This window comes from Elephantulus edwardii, unplaced genomic scaffold (assembly GCF_000299155.1).
Source record: "Elephantulus edwardii isolate Elephantulus edwardi_28Jun2011 unplaced genomic scaffold, EleEdw1.0 scaffold00115, whole genome shotgun sequence".
NCBI classification, from domain to species: Eukaryota; Metazoa; Chordata; class Mammalia; order Macroscelidea; family Macroscelididae; genus Elephantulus; species Elephantulus edwardii.
This window is the reverse complement of record NW_006399865.1, coordinates 2665991-2690043: the sequence shown is the minus strand read 5'-3', so window position 1 is coordinate 2690043 and position 24053 is coordinate 2665991. Positions and strand designations below refer to the sequence as shown.

General features: G+C 43.3%; 1 protein-coding gene across 3 annotated transcripts in view; it reads left to right on the top strand.

The window, feature by feature from the left end:
- MID1 (midline 1 (Opitz/BBB syndrome)) overlaps positions 1–24053 on the top strand; it is a 232517-nt gene that overhangs the window by 154901 nt on the left and 53563 nt on the right. For all 3 annotated transcript variants that reach the window (XM_006892359.1, XM_006892360.1, XM_006892361.1), the window contains 2 exons: positions 17295–17402; positions 23008–23156. In XM_006892359.1, the coding sequence (XP_006892421.1) occupies positions 17295–17402; positions 23008–23156 (257 nt within the window). The remainder of the gene's footprint in view (positions 1–17294; positions 17403–23007; positions 23157–24053) is intronic.

Genomic DNA, 24053 nt, shown 5'->3' with positions numbered 1-24053 from the left:
CACACACATACACACTCACATACTCGCACACTCACAATCACTCTCAATCACACACTCACACACTCACTAAATCAATCACTCACACTCACACTCACACTAAATCACTCAAACACTCACACACACACATACTTGCACACTCAAACTCACTCACACTCACACTCACACACACTAAATCAATCACTCACTCTCACACACACCCTCACACTAAATCACTCACACACACATTCGCACACTCAAACTCACTCACACTCACTCTCACACTCACAATCACTCAATCTCACACATTCACACACACACTCACACTAAATCAATCACTCACACTCTCACACACACATTTGCACACAAACTCACACTCACACTCACTCACAACCACACTCACACTCTCACACTTACTCACACACACTCTCACACTCACTCACTCACTCAATCACTCAATCTCACACACACTCAATCACTCAATCTCACAAATCCACACACATTCACACACACACTCACATACTCGCACACTCACACTCACACTAAATCACTCAATCACTCACACTCACTCACTCACACTCACACACACACTAAATCACTCAATCACTCACACTCAATCTCACTCACACACTCTTACACTCACTCAGTCACACGCTCACTCACACACTCAGTCACACACACAATAAATCACTCAATCACTCACACACACTAAATCACTCAATCACACACACACACTCACACTAAATCACTCACACACTCACACTCTTACACTCACTCAATCACTCAATCACACACACTCACACACTCTTACACTCACTCAGTCACACACTCAGTCACACACACAATAAATCACTCAATCAATCACACACACTCACACACACTCACACACTCAATCACACACACTCACTCACACTAAATCACTCACACTCTTACACTCACACACACTCAATCACTCACACACACTCAATCACACACTCACACTCAATTACACACTCACACACACACTAAATCACTCAATCACTCACACTCTTACACTCACACACTCAGTCACACGCTCACTCACACACACTCACACACTCAATCACTTAATCACACACACTCACACTCACACACTCAATCACTCACACTCACACTCACTCAATCTCACACACTCACACACTCTTACACTCAATCAATCACACACTCAGTCACACACACAATAAATCACTCAATCACACACGCTCACACACACTAAATCACTCACACACACTCAATCACTCAATCACACACTCGCACTCAATTACACACTCACACACACTCAATCACACACTCGCACTCAATTACACACTCACACACACTAAATCACTCAATCACTCACATACTCGCACACTCAAACTCACTCACACTCACAATCACACACTCACACTAAATCACTCAATCACTCACTCTCACACTCAATCTCACACACTCACACTCTTACACTCACACACTCACACTCACTCGCACTCCCTCTTACGCTCACACACTCACTCGCACTCACACACCCTCTTACGCTCACACACTCAGTCACACACTCGCACTCAATTACACACTCTCACTCACACTCACTCATTCACTCACACTCACTCACACTCTCACACTCACACTAAATCACTCAATCACTCACATACTCACACTCACACTCTCACACACTCACTCAATCACTCAATCTCACACACTCACACACTGTTACACACACTCACTCACACACACTCACTCAGTCACACACACACTCACTCACACTGACACACAATCACAATCAATCACACACTCACACTCACACACAATCACTCAATCTCACACATTCACACACACACTAAATCACTCAATCACTCACTCTCACTCTCACACTCACAATCACTCACACACACTCAATCACTCAATCTCACACATTCACACACACTCACTCACACTCGCACTCACACACATACTCACACACTCACATACTCGCACACTCACACAATCACTCAATCACACACTCGCACTCAATTACTCACACTCACACTCAATCACACACTCGCACACTCACAATCACTCACACACACTCACACACTCACTCACACTCACACTAAATCTCTCACTTACACACACTCACACACACTCACACTAAATCTCTCACTTACACACACTCACACACACTCACTCACACTCACTCACACTCACTCAATCTCACACAGTCACATGCTCACTCACACACTCAGTCACACACACAATAAATCACTCAATCACACACACACTAAATCACTCAATCACTCACACTCACGCACACTCACACACATATTCACACACTCACAATCACACACACTCACACTAAATCAATCACTCACTCTCACACACACCCTCACACTAAATCACTCACACACACATTCGCACACTCAAACTCACACTCACACTCTCACACTCACAATCACTCAATCTCACACATTCACACACACTCTCACACTCTCACACTTACACACACTCTCACACTCACTCACTCACACACTCACAATCACACACACACTCAATCACTCAATCTCACACATCCACACACATTCACACACACACACTAAATCACTCAATCACTCGCACTCACACATACTCACACACTCACATACTCGCACACTCACACTCACACACACACTCACACACACTCTCAATCACACACTCACACACACTAACACTCACACTAAATCTCTCACACACACACTCAATCACTCAATCTCACACACACTCACTCACAATCACACACACTCACACTCACACTAAATCACTCACTCTCACACACACTCACACGCTCACTCACACACTCAGTCACACACACAATAAATCACTCAATCACTCACACACACTCACACTAAATCACTCACACTCTTACACTCACTCAATCACTCAATCACACACGCACTCAATTACACACACTCACTCACTCACAATCACACACACTCACACTCACACTAAATCACTCTATCACTCACACTCACTCAATCTCACACACTCACACACTCTTACACTCACTCAGTCACACAATAAATCACTCAATCAATCACACACACTCACACACTCAATCACACACACTCACACTAAATCACTCACACACTCACACTCACACACAAATAAATCAATCACTCACACACACACTCACATACTCACACTCAATGACACTCAATCACACTCACACACTCACACACACACTCAATCACTCAATCACACACACTCACACTAAATCACTCTATCACTCACAATCACACACACTCAATCTCACACACTCACTCACTCAGTCACACACTCAGTCACACACACAATAAATCACTCAATCACACACACTCACTCACACACACACACTAAATCACTCAATCACTCACACACTCACACTCTTACACTCACACACTCAGTCACACGCTCACTCACACACTCAGTCACACACAGACAATAAATCAATCACACACACTCACATACTCGCACACTCACACTCAATGACACACAATCACTCAATCACACACACTCACACAATCACACACTCACGCAATCACTCACACACACTCACACTCAATTACACACTCTCACACTCATTCACTCACACTAAATCACTCACACACTCACATACTTGCACACTCAAACTCACTCTCACAATCAATCACAATCAATCACACACTCACACTCACACTCACAATCACTCAATCTCACACATTCACACACACACACTAAATCACTCAATCACTCACACTCACACACACACACTCACTCAATCTCACACATTCACACACACTCACTCACACGCACTCACACTCAATCACACACTCACACACACTCACACTAAATCAATCACACACTCACTCACACTAAATCACTCAATCACACACACTCACACACACTCACACTCACACTAAATCTCTCACTTACACACACTCACACACACTCACTCACTCACACTCACTCACACTCACTCTTACACTTACTCAGTCACATGCTCACTCACACACTCAGTCACACACACAATAAATCACTCAATCACACACACTCACACTAAATCACTCAATCACACACACTCACACACTCACACTAAATCACTCACACTCAATCACTCAATCACACTCACACTAAATCACACACACTCACACACTAAATCACTCACACACACTCAATCACATACTCGCACTCAATCACTCATACTTGCACACTCAAACTCACTCACACTCACACTCACTCACACACACTAAATCACTCAATCACTCACTCTCACACTCACACACTCACTCACACACTCAGTCACACACACACAATAAATCAATCACTCACTCACACACTCACACTCAATTACACACTCTCACTCACACACATTCACACACTCACATACTCGCACACTCAAACTCACTCACACTCAATCACTCACTCACTCATGCACACTCACACTCACACTAAATCAATCACTCACTCTCACACACTCACACTCACTCAATCACACACACACATTCACACACATACTTGCACAAACTCACTCACACTCACATACACACTCACACTCACTCACACTCAATCACACACTCACACTAAATCAATCACACACTCGCACTCACACTCACAATCACTCAATCACACACTCACTCAATCTCACACACTCACACTCAATCTCACACATTCACACACACTCACACTAAATCACTCAATCTCACACACACTGTTACACACACTCACTCTCACACACTCAGTCACACGCTCACTCACACACTCTCACTCGCACTCACTCACACACCCTCTTACGCTCACACTCACACTAAATCACTCACACACCCTCTTACGCTCACACACTCACAGTCACACTCTCACTCACACTCACTCATTCACTCACACTCAATCACTCACACACACACTCACTCTCACACTCACACTAAATCACTCACTCTCACACACACTCACACTCAATCACTCACTCACACACTTACACTCACACTCACACTAAATCACTCACACACACATATTCACACACATACTCGCACACTCAAACTCACTCACACTCACTCACACTCACACACAATCACTCAATTACACACTCACACTCACACCCTCAGTCACTCAATCGCACACTCAATCACTCACACACACACTCACACTAAATCAATCACTCAATCTCACACACTCACACACACTGTTACACACACTCTCACACACACTCAGTCACACGCTCACTCACACACTCAGTCACACACACACTCACAATAAATCACTCAATCACTCACTCACACTCACACACACAATCTCAATCACACTCACACACTCACACTCACACACTTACACACACTCACTCACATACAATCACTCAATCACACACTCACACACTCAATCACTCACTCTCACTCACACTCAATCACACACTAAATCACTCACACTCACTCACACACACTCTCACACTCAATCACTCAATCACACACTCACACTCACAATCACACACTCACACTCAATCACACACTCACACACACTCACTCAATCACAATCACACTCACAGTCGCACACTCACACACTCACACTCACTCAATCACACTCACTCACACACGCACACTCAATCACACACTCACACAGTCACACACTCACATACTCGCACACTCACACTCACAATCACTCTCAATCACACACTCACACACTCACACACTAAATCAATCACTCACACTCACACTCACACGAAATCACTCACTCACACACACTCACTCACTCACACACACACTCACTTAATCACACACTCACACTCACTCACACTAAATCACTCAATCACTCACATACTCGCACACTCACACACGATAGTACGCAGAGAGACAGAGACACAACGCGCACAAGAGCGCGCCCTCCACCCCCGATGAGTGGGGCGGTTTTCCCTGACTCCCCCCTCGAACCGCATATAGACACACACACAGAGAGAGAACCGCGTACACGACACACACAGAGACACACACAACAATAATACGCAGAGAGAGACAGAACGCACACAAGAGCGCGCCCACCACCCCCTGATGCTCCCACCTCGAACCTCGAGCCGCGTACCCTGGCTACTGGCAACACAGCTCCTTTTGCAGGTTGCCATCCAGGATTCACATGAGTTTCTGCCTTTTTTTAGGGTCTTATTTCTTTAGTTGGGTTTTTCTCCCCCACAGGTGGAAATAGTCACTTGAGTCTCGAGCCTACCCTACCACAGACACACAGAAGCAAAGGTGGTGAAGCTACGTCTCTCATACTGCAGGCATGTTGTTTGGGGGAGCTAATCCTTGGAAAGGTACAGGGACAGTGAAAGAAGAAGACCCTCAGTCAGATGATTGACACAGTGACTGCAGAAATAGGCTCAAGGATGTCAGATGATGAGGATGGCCGAGGGTAGGACAGGATTAAGAACTCTTGTGCATAGTGTGGTTATGACTTAGATTCAACTTGATGGCACCTAACAAGAAGCAGAAGTTGTCTGAATACAGTTCAATCTTGTATTTTTCCAGGACATTACTATTCAGGAATGATGACACAACAACAACCAAAAAAATGTCACTTAATGAGAAATGACATGTGAGATTGAAAATGAGTAATGTAAGGTCACTGGGAAGAAGATTCCTCGTTGTGTGTGTAGTAACTTACCTTAAACATCACAAGCCCCTTCCCCAACACTCAGTCAGCAGTCATCTTCTACAAGGGATTTTTTCCCTTCTAACGACAATATAAAAAGGCTGATTTTTTTTACCAAATATTTTTGTAAACATTTACTTAATAGAAAGTATCACCTTTTAGAAACTTTATAAAAAAGTGCTCATGGCAGTATATGTGATGTGTGTGGGTGTGGTCGTTTGTTGTTTGTTTTTTGGGTTTTTTTCCATTTCATTCTTTGTTCCCTGACTCAAACGGAAAGGTGTGGAACACTGGCTTGGTTTTTTTATTTTTGTTTTGTTTTTTTAAAAGTGTAATTAATGAGAGAAAGGAAGGGAGGAGTTATTTTTGAATGAATTATGAGTTACACCTTCTATGCTTTCATTTTGCAACTATTTGACTAGAGTCTACCATTAAAAATAAAATGAGCAGCTTTTGGCATTCCATGCCAGGAGTCTAAGACTGAAGACAGATAAATGTCCCCCTGAAAAAAAAATCTCATCTTGGAGGAACACCTACCATACCTGTGACACAAGGAGACAGGAACCTCCTGGGGAAAGTTAAAAAAACCCTTACCCCCAGTAGATTGTCACATTCAAACTAAAAGCCTGCCTATTAATGTAATAATTGTCACCAATTATGTCTTGAAGATAAATATTTCTCAAGCACCTACTATGTGCCAGATGGTTTACAGTTACTTTTGTCGAAACTATGCAAATGAGGAAACATTTTCCGAAAAACGGAACCTGTTTTCTCTGTCCATGTGTAGACTCTCAACAGGAAGGGCTGATAGTGACTGAAGCCCAGCACCGATGCGGAGGATGGAACAGGATGGAAGAGTCTCATTCTTCTGTACGCTGTGAGGGTCACTGTGAGGGGGAGCTGACTCTGGGGGGGGGCCTAACAACCACAAATACTGTTACCGTGTTTCACAGTTTTACTGTACAGAAAAATTAATCCCCACCCCCAGCTCTGGTCACCAGCAGTCACCTTTTGTTTCTGTTTTTTGATTGTTCTAGGTATTTCAAATAAACAAGATCATATAATCTTTGTCCTTTCCTATTAGATTTCACTCAGCATATCGTTTTCAACATTTATTCCTGTCATGATATGTATAGAAATTCATTTCTTCACCCCCTCAGCAGTAGCATTTTTGCTGGCAGCATTTTGCACTGTTACAGTTGTGTTCTTTTGATAAGCGCTCTGGCGGCCGTGGTAAGAGACTGTGCTGCCATTCCAAAGGTACGCGGTTTGAATACACCAGCTGCTCAGCAAGAGAAGGACAGACAATCATTTCCTGTGAGATTTACAGAATTTCATTTCTTCACACACGCACACCCCTCCCCCAGCAATGACATTTTTGCTGGTAGCTTATTGCACTGTTACAACTGTGTTCTTTTTATAAGAAATGTATTGCCCAGTTGACCACTCTGATACCATGCTCAGTGGTACCTTACTACCTTATCCAATATTTACGCTTCCTAATCCTTGGAAATCGCAAGAAGCAAAGATTTCTCTGAGGTCCTCAGGAGTTCTACTGCTGCTTTGGGGATCAAAATGTAATCAAATTCTTTCTCAGTTGCTCAGATATGTGCAATCCATTTCCTCTGGGCCAAATACTTTGTCTTACCATGTAAAAAACTTTTCACACCATCCATTGCTTCTATCCACGCTACAGTTGGCCTCACAAAAGGAACTTAATGAACCGATTCAACTTTAAAATGATGGGCCTCTGTTCCTCTTACTCCTGGGAGGACAGCACGGGACCCGGCAGTGGCTCGTTCTTTTGGACATAGGGACACTGCTCCTCAGTAGATGTTTCCTGAATAGTAAAATTCAGAGACTTTAGCTAAAAGATAGAAAGGTGGTGGTGGGACACTTTGCCATGCTTGGTTATGGTCATGGTGGTGAACTGCTAGGCAACACAGTAACTTCAAGGGCCACCACATCTTGGGGAATTCTGAATGAAACTGAGAGGTTGTGGCCAATACCCAGTTCCCTTCGACATCCTGAAAAATATCCTCTCACCAACACATTAGAGTTATCCTGGCCAAGCTCACTCCACATTTCCCTCTGGATACAAATCGGAAGCCATCTATCAAAGCAACATAACATATCCTTTTCATGATAGGAAGGAAAAGCTTTTATTCTGAAAATCTGGAGAAGGTTTTATTCTGAGAAAGTCAAATGTGACTGAGTCATTTCAACAGAGCTGCAAACCAAGAGCGTGACAATTTCGACAGCGTGCACTCGCCCCCACCTCACCTGTGCGCGCCCACCAGACATTTCCCATCACTGGCACGCTCCAGTCTAAGCATTCCAGAAGATGTTTCCACAGGTTTTAAGGCCAAGCGTGGCTGTAATCTCATGCTGTTTACGCCATGCACTATACGTCTCATTTCGTAGTTGAATACAAGTCAAAGGAAAGGAGTAAGTTTTTAGAAACACCTAGCAACCATTTACAGACTACTCTAGAACATTTCACAGACACGTAGCCCACTCTTCCATGTGTTTGGGTAGTTAAATCCCTTTAATGTGTGTACGTATGTGACATGGGAAAAAAAGTGTGCCTTAGCCCTCCTGTTCCCTGAAATACTATATATTGTCAAACGATTATATTTAGCGAGGAGATGTTTTACTGGGCACTGCTATACCAAAGTGCTCTGGAGAAAATAACTCACTCATTCATTGCATCATTAACTGATCTTGGGGTGGGGAGGAGAAGTGTGACTGCATTTCTAGAAAGGGGAGGAAACTGTACCCAGTGGCAACTCATATGGGATTGAAACTGATTACTAGCATCTGAAAATGTCCAGATGAGACCAAGTGCCCCTCATTGAGAGTTAGCCTTTGGCACTAATTTCATTACTTGATGCTCTACTTTCTCTTCAGACTAAAGAGTCCTACGGACATAGTCTGTCAAACAAACGCAGCCAGATTGCCCTAGGAATTGGCAGATGGAGGCAGCAGGAAGGGTGGGCAGGAGCTTCCTGTAGGCATGGATTTGCTTTGGGGTGGAGCTTCCCTTCCTGCCCTGTCCTTCTTTTACTGCAAAACACCTAGATGATCGTGGGCACACTGGGCAGTAGATAAACATGTGATTTATAAGAAAAGTCCCAGGGTGATGGCAACCATTAACATTTTCAGCAGCTAACTGAAATGTTGGCTCGCCCAAAGCTATGTTAGAAGAAAGGCCTGGCCATCTACTTCTGAAAAATCAGTCCTTAAAAGCCCTGTGGAGTTAGGAGCTCTGGTGGCCCAGTGGCAAGAAGTTTGAATCCACCAGATGCTCTGCTGGAGAAGGAGGTACAATCTCCTCCTGTACCAGTCAGATGTGATTTGGCAGTACATGCACACAAAATAATAAATTTTTTTTTTTTAAAAAAAAAAAAAAGCCGTGTGGAGCGCACTACTACTAACACATGGAAGATCACTACAAGTCAAAACTGACTCGTCAGCAACTGGTTTGATTCTCATGTCCTTAGGGTAGCCCCACTCAAAGCATTTCCAGCAGCCTCTGTGACATTTAGGTAAAAAGAAATGAAAATGAAAGTTCAAATCACTGCCAGGACTAGCTCCCTCCAAAACCAAACTGAACAACTAGGAACACCTGAACACATGGAAAAGAACCCATAAACTGTGCCGTTTGAAATTAGTAGTCCATGTAAGAAATGAAGCTCCATCAAATAATTAATTGTTTACGTGACATGAAACAACACAACTTTGGAAAACGTCTTCAGGGTTTGAATCCTTTCAGAAATATTCTGAACTTATTGTATCTTATACATTACAAAAATACTGGATGTACTACTTGTTAAAACGTCACCAAAGCACAAAGAAATTCAACTGTCCTCATTTTGAAAGGAAAATAAAATCTGAAGACCAAGGGAAAATACTTGGCTTAAAATTAACAGCTCATGTTCCCAAATTTCTGGGAATTTCCACTTTGGGCTGATGGTGGTAATGATATCAGCTTTCTCTGGGCATATTTGCCTCAACAAAGAAGAGTTCAGTCCACTATTTTCAAAAGCCAACCTATACATCTAAAAATAAGCAGAATTTGGGTTCAGTTGAACGTGATGTTATGATGGCACTAGGGAAGCATTTTTTTGTTTACCAATTCCCCAGAATTTTGAGGGCTAAAAGAATTCCAAACTAATTCACAGCCTGTTAACAGAAAACAAAAAAAGATAAAAGATAAAAGGAAAACAAATAACTTAATGAATGTCAAGTCAATTCCAGCTGACAGTGACTCTGTACTAGGTTTCCAAAGTTGTAAATCTCAATAGGAGCAGATGGCCTCATCTAATGCATAGCCCACTGGCAGAAATCAGCCTCAATTTAGAAAATGGTACTCAGCTCTATCAATGACTTAATGATTTAGGGGTGTTTTCCACCTATTTTTCCCAATGCATTTCCTTGGAAAAAGGCATCAATGTTGGGAAAAGTCAGTAAAAGAGAGGAAGACCCTCATCACGACAAACTGAAACAGTGACTGCACCAATGAGCATGTGTATGGAGGGAATGTGAAGATAGCACAGTACAGGACAAGGTTTCAATCTGTGGTCCACATAGTCGACTTGACAGCATGTAATGACACAATTTCATTTCTTCACCACAGTAACCCCCCGTACCAAAGAGAGGACCTAATAGTCACTTCATTGTGAAAAAGAGGCAAGCTTGGAAAGGAGACATTCCATGATTGACCCAATACCATAATACACATGAAGCTCGTACTCCACAATTCTTACTCTACAATTACCAGTGTGATCTAATCTAGTCAAAACTAGACAATCTGGGGAGCTCTGGTGGCCTAGTGGCAAGAAGTTGTACTGCAATCCCAGAGGTACACGGTTCAAATCCACCAGATGCTCTGCTGGAAAAGGAGGGACAATTTCCTCCTGTACCAGTCAGATCTGATTTGACGGTACATGCACAAAAAATAATAATATATATAAATAGATAGATAGATAGATGATAGATAGAAAATCTTTATGAACAGAAAATGTACTGGTGACAAAAATCAGCCTTCTCAGTATACTCAACAGATTTTAACCAAAGATGCCAAGACGAATGAATGATGAAATAACAGCTTTTTCAATAATGCTGTTCATACAAAAAATCAACATATGCACAGAAAACAAGGTGTACCCCTACTTCACACTATATACACAGCTCAATTAAAACGGGAACACAAACCCAAATAAATGCCAGGGCTAAAACGACACATCTTCTAGAAGAAAAGAAAAGAGTAAATCTTAATAAGCTTTACTTTTGACAATGCTTTCTTTGTCCTAAAAGCACATGTGACAGTAGAAATAATGGGAAAATTGAACTTCCTCAAATTAAAAACTTCTGTGCTTCAAAGGACACCACCAATAAAATAGAAAGACAGCCCACAGAAGGGAGAAACTTTTTCAGATCATATAGAGGATAAGGACTTTTTATCTAGGATATGTAAAGAACTCAGAACCCTTTATAACAACTCAACGGAAAATGAGCAAAGGATATTAAAAGACATTTCTACAAAGAAGAGGCACAAACAGCCAATAAGCACATGAAAAGATCTACCATCAGGGAAATGCAAATCAAAACCACATTGAGACATTACTTTATCTCTGCTCACAGAAATCCCCGGTGTGTCACAATAGAATTACACTCTGTAGGGTTTTCAAAGACCAGTATTTCAGCTGATTGCCAGGCCTTTCTTCTGGGATGCCTCTGGTGGACTTGAACCTTCAAACTTTTAATTGCTAGATAAGCATGTTACCCATTTGGCCCACTGATGGCAAATAAAAAAGAGGCTTCCCATTCATAAGAATGGGAAGAAACACACTCACGTACTGCTGCTGGGACTGTAAAATGGTGCAGCCACTTTGAAAAACACTTTAGCAGTTCTTCAAAAAGTTAAACATTGTTAACATATAATGAAGCAATTCTACTCCTAGGTATATACCCAAGGGAAATGGCAGTATATATATATATATATATATATATATACACACACACACACATACACACAAACACCCCAAAAAGACTTGTTCATGTGTAGTCATAGCAACAAAATCACTGGCAATATGAGATGCAAATCAAAACCAAAATGAGATATTATGTCATCCCAATAGCAATGGCAAAGTGTAACAAGACAGCAAGTAAGAAATGTTGGAGAGGATTTGTTGGTGGGATTATAAAATGGTACAACTACTCTGGAAGGCAGTTGGATGTTTCCTCACAAAGTTGAACCTAGAAACTCCATATGACCCAGTTATTCCACTAATAGGAATATGCCCCAAGGAAATTAGTACTGAGACACAAATGGAGATTTGTACACCAAGGTTCATAGGAGTGTTATTCATCATCCCAAGAACGTGGAAATGGTCCATATGTCCATTCACAACAGAATGGATTGAGAAGCTGGTATATCCACACAATGGAATTTACACTATGCAGCACTGAAGAAAAACGATTTTGAAAAATACTGTAGAACTTGGGAAAGGCTGGAGAACATTATGCTGAGTGAACTAACACAGTCTCATAAGGACAAATACTGCGTAAGACCATTATTGTAAAAATAGAAGGATAACTAGTAAAATATGTACAGGAACTCAAGAGGGGGAAGGGGGAAGTGAAGGGTGAGCATAGGTAGGGGTGAAACCACAGGGCTGTACAGTGTGGTAGGGAGAGGGGGAAGGAAATGGGAAGGATCCGGGCAAAAAGACCGAGTCATGATGGGCAAGGTCCATTGGTGATTGATTTGACAAAACATAATGCATGCGATTGTATAAGACATAATAGGAATGAAGCCTAATGTGAAACACAGTGTATATAAACTTTGTAAGCAAACCAATTTCTAAAAATAATATAAAAGAATATATAAGAATGTATTAAATACAAGATAAATCAACGAGTACATAAAACACAATGGATGATAGGAAAGTTGATGCCTTTGAGCTTTGGTGCTGGAGAAGAGTACTGAATATCCCATGGACTGCTAGGAGAACAAACAACTTTGTCCTGGAGAGGGAGAAGCCAGGCTGCTCCTTGGAGGCTAGGATTCTGAAGCTTCATTTGACATCCTTTGGACATGTTGCAAGGAGGGCCCAGTCCTTGGAGAGGGACATCAGGCTTGGGAGGGTGGAGGGATAGCGCAGGAGGGGAAGACCCTCTGTGAGGTGGATTGATTCAGTGACTGGGGTACTCAGGGATGGGTGTGTCAGAGGCACTGAGATTGACAAGAGATAGAGCGGGGTTTAGAGCTGTTGTGCAAAGGGTTGCCATGAGTCACAAGCGACTCAATGGCACATAACGGCAACATATGAATGAAACATAATGTAAAGGAATTATTATATGAAAACCAGTAAGAAATATTTTCTAAAAATGGAAACATTTCCAATGTCCATAAAATGATAAAGGCGTAAATACAAGGTAATATATCCCTACAGTGAACACCGCCACAAGAAGGGATGAAGTCCTAGTATGTGCTACAGTGTGGATGAAACATGTGCATGAAGACATCATGCTGAGTGAGAAAAGCCAGTCACATAATATATATTTATAGGAAACACCCTGAGTAGGCAAGTCCATAGAGACAGAAAGTAGAATAATGACTGCTTAGGGGAAAGGTGTTGGGAAGAAATGTGGAGTGACAGCTGAAAGGGAATGGGGATTTTTTGTTTTGTTTTTAGTACTGAAAATTATATACAGCTAGATTGTGGTGATGGCTTTGCAACTCTGAATAAAACCCACAAACTATATATTTCAAATGTGTGATTTTTATGGGACAACTAAAATATAAAGGTATATAAAGCAACCCCGAGGTCCGTTCTTTCTATACATTCCTGGAAAACTAGTACGTGCAATACCTGCGTATTAAATGTTTGTAGACTATCATGAGAATAGCTTAATTGGTTCGATTTTTTCCCCTGTCTCTTCTTGAAGGCTTATTTCCACTATTCCTTTGACAACTATTGTTTTTTATGTCTATTTATTGCACTAGGTGCTTGGGATACTTCCCTGAATGCAATGTCAAAGTTCACTGCACTGACCATGTTTATATCATATCCAATTTACCTTGAGTGCATGCTTTAAGTACACGTTGGCATGTAGGGTTCATTCTTGATGCTGTTGCGAGTCTAAAGTTGAGCAATTTTACTTCCTTTGCCATAGAGTAGTGATGTTACAAAAAAAAAGAAAAACACAACAACAACCAAAAAAAACACCAAACAACCCTGTACCCATTAGCAGTACTCACTGCTTGGATAGTCATGTTATCAATATGATCACAGCCCTTACACGGCTCAATAGTGATGAGTTCTGAGTTTTGGTTTGAGATAGAAGGGCGTTTGAGAGAAGTGGTTTTTCAATTTTAACAGATTGCTAGGTTTATTTGGAACACCTTAGGAGAACTAGAAAGGACCACATGAAAGAATGAAAGAAATGAATCCAGTAATAAACGTCTTTGAAACACAGGCCTACTTTGTGTGTTTGGTTCTTCTCAATCAATGCATGTTTATGCCACTCTCTACCTGCCTTGGTCACTGAACAAACATTTAGCAAATACCTTCATGTGCTACAATGATATGGGCTCTGACCACGTGCTTCCCTGCGTGTGGCCGGGGACCATCACCGTCCAGTTAGAAACTGCATCACCCCCCAGTTAGGAAATGCCTTGTGCACTCTCTAGTGTGTCTTATGATCACCAGGAATAAAATGTGAGGCATACTTGGCCGACCAGAAACAGGAAATGGTTTCTCAGAAAATGGATTTTCCCATTAAACTCGTGGCCCTGTTTCCAGCTTACATCCTTCGTTGACAATGAAGTGATCCTGTTTAACTATCCTAAGTCGGTAGCCTGATAGCTGGACCTTTTCTCTGCCCTGGAACATGCTAGAGCCATCAGTGCCATTCTTACTCTGTGCTACCTCAGCTTGGGCTGCGCCTGCATTACCAGAACACTGGTCTTGTACTAGCTCCCCCTCCCACAGCTGGGAAATCTGGGCCTGTTTGTGAACAAGCATTTCAGACTTGTCATGAGGTGCAGGAAACAGCATGTGCAGAGTATTTCCCAAGAGCAGTTGCCAAGAATGAGCTCATTGTACCACTCCCTCATATACAATGTGTCTCCAATACTTCAAACACAAGCCATTCAATTTCTATCAACCTTTTTTTTACGAGAATGGTGCGGTTACATTGTCCAACCTTGATCTTTTACAAGGATGTGGTGGTGGTGGTGGTGGTGGTGGGTGCCATGGAGTGGATTTCATCCCACAGAGACCCCATGTGATAGAATAGATAGACAGAAAGAATAGCCTCGTACGGTTTCTACACTGTCATCTTTATTAAAGCAATTGCCAGGCTGTTCTCCTGAACTGCTGGGTGGCTGAGAACTACCAACCTTTTATTTCACAGCAGAACACTTAGCACGCATGTCACCAGTGCACCACTCATCCCCCTGAACCCCAAGTACACTGCAGTTACAGCCCAAACCACATAATAAGATTTAAAAGAAAATGGATTCAAGCAGTTCCCTATTTAGTGTTGTTATCATGATGAAGTACAAAAGCTGATACCTGTATTTGAAAGAAATATTCAAGGACCATGATACAAACCTGCTTTTGAAAAATCTGGCCCAAAGACATTCAGACTAATAATTAAAAAACATTAAGATTAATTTAAGAATATTTACTTTACAAAAGTTCTTTTTATGGGCCAAATTTGGTATTGCTTTTTTATTTTCTTTTCCAAACTATAAAAGAAGACATAGCTAATATGATTCAAATGTCATTTTCTAACTATTTGGTAATATCTGTAGAATTGATGCCTTTGGATTTATGGCACTGTTGACAAATACTATGAACTGCCAAAAGAACACATCTTTTTAAAAATTTTATTCTGATTGATAAGTTTGAATACATTGTTTTCCACAAATGATCCTTCCCATTTCCTTCACCCCACCCAACCATAGAATTGTGCAACCCTTTGATTAACACCCTCCCCCCACCCCAATCCTCATACTCCTTCTACAATAAGGGTTTTATACAGTATTTGTCCTTGTGGGCCCGAGCTATTTCACTCAGCATAATGCTCTCCAGTTCCTCCCAAGTTAGGTAGTAATTTACAAAAGCATTGCTCCTGCCTGCTGCACAGTATCCCATTCTGTGAATGTACCACAACTTCTCAATCCATGCTCCTTCGAGGCAAGGATGATGCGACTTTGTCTCATCCTTTGGGCATGTTGTAAGGAGGACAATCCTTGAAGAAAGGAAGGAAGTTGTGCATGGTAGATGGTCAATAGGAAAGAGAAAGCCCTTGAACAAGATAGACTGACACAGTTGCTCAAATGTGACTCTGTGAGGATGGCGCACGATCGGGCACAGTCAGTGCCACTGTGCAGTATGGTTGCTGTGAGTCACCACTGCCTCAACAGCCCCTAACCAGAGCAGCAGATACCTGCTGTGTTAATAAAGATTCTGAGACTGGTGTCTGGCTTACAAGACTGTTATCATTGCTTAATGCTGCCTTCCAGCAATGCAAGATATGGCAATGGGCCTTCAAGCCCTGATTTGCCATTACTGGAAAATACAAAGTCAAGGTCATGTTTAAAACGTCTCTTGAGATACTACTAGGAACATACGAGTCTAATCTCAAAATAGCATGTACCTGAAAATGAAGACCAAATTAACACCACTTTGTCTTCCCTGTAGGTTAATGCATCGCGTCAAGAAGCCAAACTGATGGAGGAATGTGATCTTCTTATTGAGATCATTCAACAAAGACGGCAAATTATTGGAACCAAGATCAAGGAAGGAAAGGTAAACTTCCCAAGACAGAGGATTACATGCTTTCTGGAAGCATCCAACTCCCATATCTTCCAATGGCTTTGAACACCTTTTTTCCTGTACTTTTGTTGGTTGGTTGGTTCTCCGCGCTCTTTTTTTTAATACCCGCTGGGTCCATGGCTCTGATACAAAGGCTACTCTGTTGCACACCTCCAGGGGGCAGCATTGTTTGTTTCTAAGTGCCCTCAAGTTGTAACTGACCCATAGCTGACCCTCCACATTTTCAGAGGCTGAAAATCACAAGGGAGGAGATTATCCTTCCCTCTCCTACAGAGCAGCTGGTGGATTCGAACCACATATCTTTGTGTTGGCAGCGCAACTCTTTACCCACTAGGACACCATAGCCATGGTTTTCATGTGTCTCTTCTCTGTAATTGTCTTTCACCTCTTCTCCAACTGCATAAAAATTCCACACTTTTCTTCAAAAGGCACAGTTGAAAAAATAAAATGTTAAGCCACAAAGTGGCAGAAAGTACTTTCTGGGAAAACCAGTGAAAAGCCTGTAGATATTAACTGTATGAGTCGTACATAAGGTCTCAGTGAGTCAGGGGCTGACTCAGTGCTGGAAATGGAGGCAGCGGCGGCAAGGATGGGCAAGGGGTCTCGGTGAGGGCTTCTGGGTGGTGACAGAACATAGGCAGCGTAAGGGTACTGAGTTAAGAGAATGGTGGACTCTCTTGGAGGTAGGTGGATGGATGGATGGATGGATGGAGGACCAGGCAGGCTAGTGGAGGCCGTAAAGTGAAGCAGCATCCATCCTTCCCCACGTCGGTCTCTGAAGACAAGGCCATTAGAGCTGGGGTCCACCAGCTGCTCACCACGAACCCTCCAGCTGTGGAGCTTGCCAAGCAGGTTACGCTTGAACGCATACTGGAAAGTCCTGCTCTCAACTGTTGTGTTTTTTTAAAATAAACAGCTTGAAAGTCTTTAAGACTCGGACAGCCTAAGAGGCACACACCTGAAGGCTTCCAGGGACCGATTTGTCTTCTGCCTTCAGTAGCAGGGGATATGTTTCAAGATAAGGAATGGAAAGCTGATGGCGCACATCAGATTAAGCAAGTTGTATGTTTAACATTCCAATACGGATCTGTGGTAGACTACAGAAGGCCATGGGTAAACAAGAGTCACTTCTTTTCGGTGCCCTTTACCCATGGAAATATCGAGAAAAAAAAATAAACAGACTAAATGTATCCTCCTTCCATGGCCCTAACGACTTAGGAAGTAACCACGTCAGTTTAGATATAGATGTTAATTTGAGGATCAACTGTTCAAACACAGCAATGCTGGCATACAAAGGCTACACACACAAGACGTTTAAATGGCACTGAAGGAAAAACGAAAGGGTGCTTTTGAAAGAGGATGTAAGAGATAAGGAGCAAATAAAATCAACAGTGGGGGGAAAAAGATCTCCATGACAGCTATAAAGTAAATTCTAAGTTACAGTGTGGCAAAGTCACTTCCTGAAGGAAATACAAAGTCAACTGAGAAAACTCTCCCCTGCAGTTGTAAGTCACCCAAACATGTTTTTATGTTGTTATGTGCCTTCAAGTAACCTGAAACTCAGTGTACACCAGCTCTGAACCCTGCCTGTCCTGAGCCAGTCTCACTGACTCCAACACACGTCCACCCATTGCGTTCATTACTGTATCAATCCGTCTCATCCAGAGTCTACCTCTTCTGCACTGTCCCTCCCACCTTCTGAGCATGATGTCCTTCTCCAAGGACCGGTCCCTCCTGGCCAGGTGCGCAAAGTCAGTGAGGCGGAGCTTCAAAATCCTAGCCTCGAAGGAGAGACTTGGTTTCACCCTCTCCAAGACAGACCGATTTGTTTTCTTGGCAGTCCAAGACTCTTCTCCAGCACCACAGCTCAAAGGCATCAATTTTTCTTTCATCCTTATTCATTATCCAGCTCTCTCTACTGCATAAGTAACTGCAAAGACAGTGGCCTAGATCAGGCGCCTTTTAGTCTTTAGACTGATGTAGTTGCTGCTCAAGTACTCTGGAGAGGCCCCTGAGCAGATTTTTCCAGTCCATTCATCTTTTGATTTCTTGACTATTGGTGCCTTGAGTATTGATTGTGGAGCCAAGCAAGCTGATATTGTTAACCACCTCAATTCTCTTCTCCATCTATCATGGTGCTGCCAGTCGGCCCAGTGGTGAGACTGTCTTCTTGATGTTGAGCTTCAATCCATATTGAAGATTACAGTTCTTGACCCTCTGCGGCAAGCGCTTCAGGTCCTCCTCAGTTTCAGCAAGCAGGGTTGTGCCATCTGAATAATGTAGGTTGTTGATGAGTGTACCTCCACTCCTGGTACCACATTCCTCATTAAGCCCAGCTTCCCGAATGATCTTTTCTGCATATAGATTGAAAAGGTGTGGAAACAGGACACATCCCTGATACACTCCTTTGCTGATTTTTAATTCAGCCAGGCAATGTTTCCCTACTCTGTTCTGAGGAATGCTTCCTGGTCCAAGTAAAGGTTTTTGCATAAGCACAATCAAGTGTTTTGGGAGTCCCGTTCTCCTCATGGATAGCCACAGTTTGTTGTGATCCACACAGTCAAATGGCTTTGCATAGTCAGTGAAACACAGACACTCCTCTGGTCCTCTCTGCTTTCAGGCAAGATCCATCTGACATTGGTGATACTGTCTCTGGTGTCATGACTACCACTAAACCCAGTTTTTATTTCTGTTAGTTCTCTGTCAATGTACTGTTCCAGGCATTTCTGGATAATCTTCAGCAGCATTTTGCTTGCATATGATATTAAGGATGTTGTTGTTGATTGCCTTTAAGTCGAGCATGACTCATAGCGACCCTATGAACAAAAGGCCTGAAGCCCCTCTACAACCATCGACATTTATCAAAGTTTATAGTTTCCGGAGGCATGTTATTCAGGAAGTGGATGCCACTTCTGCTTCCAAATATTGATCGATAATTACCACACACTGTCGGGTCACATTTTTTTTTTTGGAATGGGACTTAATATGGTTCTCTTCCCATCAGTTGGCCAGGTAGTTGTCCTCCAGATTTCTTGGCACAGCTTGGTGAGCACATCCAGGGCAGCATCTGTTTGATGAAGTATGTCAACTGGTATTCTATCAATTCCTGGAGCTTTATTTTTTTTGCCAAGTCCTTCAGAGCAGCCTGAACTTCCTCTTTCATCACCATTGCCTCTTGATCATGTGTTATTTCTTGAAATTCTTCTGTGTCAGCCAGTTCTTTCTGGTACAGTGACTCCATATACTCCTTCCCTCTAGTGAGTGGGTAAGGAGTTGTGCCGCCAACCCAAAGGTGCACAGGCCATCTCCTCCCATGCAATTTGGCATCAGTTTAAGTTAAGGTGAGTGAGCTTGATTCCACGGAGGCCCACCGACTGCTCTCAGTAGAGCACTCCTGCGTGTCCCACAAGCAGATCTCCCTTTAATCCAGACATAATTTACAGCTTTGCCTAGTGCTTTGCTTTCTTTCCCTCTTCTGGCATTTCTGTGTCCGACACCATGTCATCATCGTTCTGAGGTGTCCTTGAGTCGGCCCTGCCCCACAGTGGCCCTGAGTGCCACAGCACAGAACCAGGCCTCATGCTGCTCCAGCTCCCCCCTCCCAGTGGCTGCTGTGCTTAAGGCTCTATGGCCGTCCACCTCGTTGAGGGTCTGCCTCCCCCATTAATCCTCCACTGGACCCAGCAGGATTTTTCCCCCCAAGCATCATGGTGGACAATGATAAAGAATAAACTAGAACTGAAAAGAATCTGGTGTTCAAACAGTGTCACACTTACAATATGCATGGCCACAAATGGGCAAAAACCAAAGGATGTAGCACTGAGATAAATTTGTTTTTAAGAACTAGTTTATCCTCCTTTTCTTTTATTCGAGAATTGCATGAAACACCCTCAAATTGGTAACGTGTATTCTAGCATTCTTGTTCTGCGGTTAAATGTTCCCTCCCATCACTCGGCTGCACTGGAGACTGTAAATTCTTTTTCCTTCTGGAATTTTCCTTCCACTGACAATTTCTTTTGAATACATGCTAATATCCTGAATTGGACAGAACGTCTTTCTTAGCTTTGCCTCTGGCTATAGTGATGTCAAAAGCTAAGGTCGAGTCTGTGTAAAGTTAAGGTTATTTTATCCAACTAATGAACACCGCTTTGCCACTGGGAGAAGTTGCTATGATTACGAGGTGAACCTCTTACCAGGCTCCAGGTCATTTACTCTTTGCCCACACATTTTTAACACTTCATTCTGACCCTCTACTTGCAGGAATTTTTCTCACCTTTGCACTGAAATATTGTCGCTGTGGCTTCTCAATTTGGCATTCATTTCCTTCGTTTCCTGTAGCTCATTGCTGGGGCGGGACGGTCCTCGGAGACCTTCAGTTTTGACATCTCTTTCCTTCCTTTTCTCCAATTAGAGCAACATGCGGATGATAACGATGACTTCAAGAAAGATGGAATTTCTTAGTGTTCGCAGGAATTCTGGAGGGAGCTGGGGCCAGCTCTGTCTGTGAAGACAGATTAACTGGCCTCCTCCTCACCCATTTGCCCAAGGCTGTTTTCCATTCCAGAATTATCTCAAAGCCAGCCAAGACCTGTCCAAGGGTGTCTGGATTGGGGGCACTAGACACAGGGCACATCCAATTAGTGCTCTGATTTTAACTTGGCTTTGGACCAGAGGTCTTCCATCTCCCAGCAGATTCCACACATCCAAGGGACCAGTCAAGTGCATTACCTTGGTCTTATCTTGGCCTGCCCCAGAGGTTTTGGTCAATTAAGTCTGCGGGTCATTTTCAAGCAAGACAGAATCAGGATATGGAGTGGAGGTTGTGAACCAAACCTGCAGTGCTATCCCGACTGGAAAAGGCTTATCAAAATAGTTCTGAGTTATCAAGGAAGCACACAAGTGCCTGGAAATGACGTTCCCAGCCCAGGGAAATGGCCCAGCTGTGCTTTTTTTGGCTTTCTCTCATCTGCTCAACAGGAAAGAGATTAATCAATGGGGGGGGGGAAACACCCCCCCCCACGTTCCCTTTCTGTTAATTAACACATGGGTTTTAGATAGTGTGGGAAATAGTGATACCTAATGCATTCACATCACACTTCTATGATGCAACTTGCAAAGAACTTTTTAGAAGACATTTTGACTGATAAATTCACCAGTCAAGGAATTTTCATTTAGTCAGGGCACATCCGGAAAAACTAGAGGTAGAAAGTTCCAGAGTTCCCCAGGGTCCTCGAGTAATGATGTGGAATAATCCAGGGAAGAGGTCTGGTGATCTTGTATAATTCACCTCCAGGCAACATCTCTCCCATCCACATCAACAGGGAAGCAATTCACAATTCAGCATTTCCTCATAAAGCAAATCAGCAACACTTGTCCAAGGAGATAAAGAGTATCTAAGACAAAGGGGCCATAAGGGGTTGCTCCACGTTTCCAGTAGCTCCCAGTGCCGGGTCGATGAACTTTTGTTAGAGAGGGACGTGGGGCTAGCACAGTGCCTGTTCCAGGAATGTCTAGCTGATGCCTTTCTCACTCGCCACCTACCCCCATGTAACCACCTGCTTGCTTCTTTCTGCTCTAGGTGGTGAGGCTCCGGAAGCTGGCTCAGCAGATCGCCAACTGCAAGCAGTGCATCGAGCGGTCAGCATCACTCATCTCCCAGGCGGAACATTCTCTCAAGGAGAACGATCATGCCCGCTTCCTGCAGACGGCTAAGAATATCACTGAGAGGTGAGTGCAGGGCCCGCTGGGGGCCCACTGGGAGCCCGTGGCCCTGGGGCGCTTGGACCTTGGATGCGATTGGCTGGCCTCGCCCTCGCCTCACTTTTCTTCTCACTTGGAGGGCTGAGTACCAGAGAGAATAGAGACTTGGGATTGTTTTGTTCCAGGGAAATATGCTTGACTTTGACATGTCAAAGCCCTTTCAGTAACAGCTTGGAGTTCAAGGTCTTTGAAACAAGAGTCCACAGTTGGAAAGAATAAATCGGCAGCTCTGAGAGGCAGAGGGGCTGGAGAGAAAGCTTATGATGGTACAAAAACAGCATTTATTGAGACTCTCAGCACTGATTTTTATCATGTACTTGATGACAAAGAATTCAAATAAAAGCAAACAACATAAAAGGGAAATCTCCCTTTCTGCTCTAGGATTTCTCTACTTTGGGGTATTGGGGGGGGCTGGGTGGAATCACACGGGTGCTGTGCTCTGTGTAAGTCTATTATGTGGTTGAGAAGCTTTGCCTCTTCTGAAAGGTCAAGGCTGACTCATGTAGTGGGGTGGGGGGGAAAGGCCAAGTTGGCAATCTCAAACCTCCTTTTCAAACCCGCTGTGTTCCTTCGGGAACTTAAAAAGGATGCCATCCAAGTGGTCGGAACGAGCAGTGCTTGAGCACATGTATTCGACTGGCATGAAAGTGAGTCACCCAGTGTCCAGCTCACTTCTGGAGACCCCATAAGAACACTCAGCCAGCCACGTGGCCACGTCAATGACCTCGCCCACCAGTGCCTGTGATCTCTCACCTCATTCCCTTTCACAGGTGGTCCCCCTTGCCCCAGAGCAGCCATGGAGTCCCTGCCGGCACAGTTGAGGAGCTAACCGACAGTGTAATGGTTTGCATCCATCTGCCACTT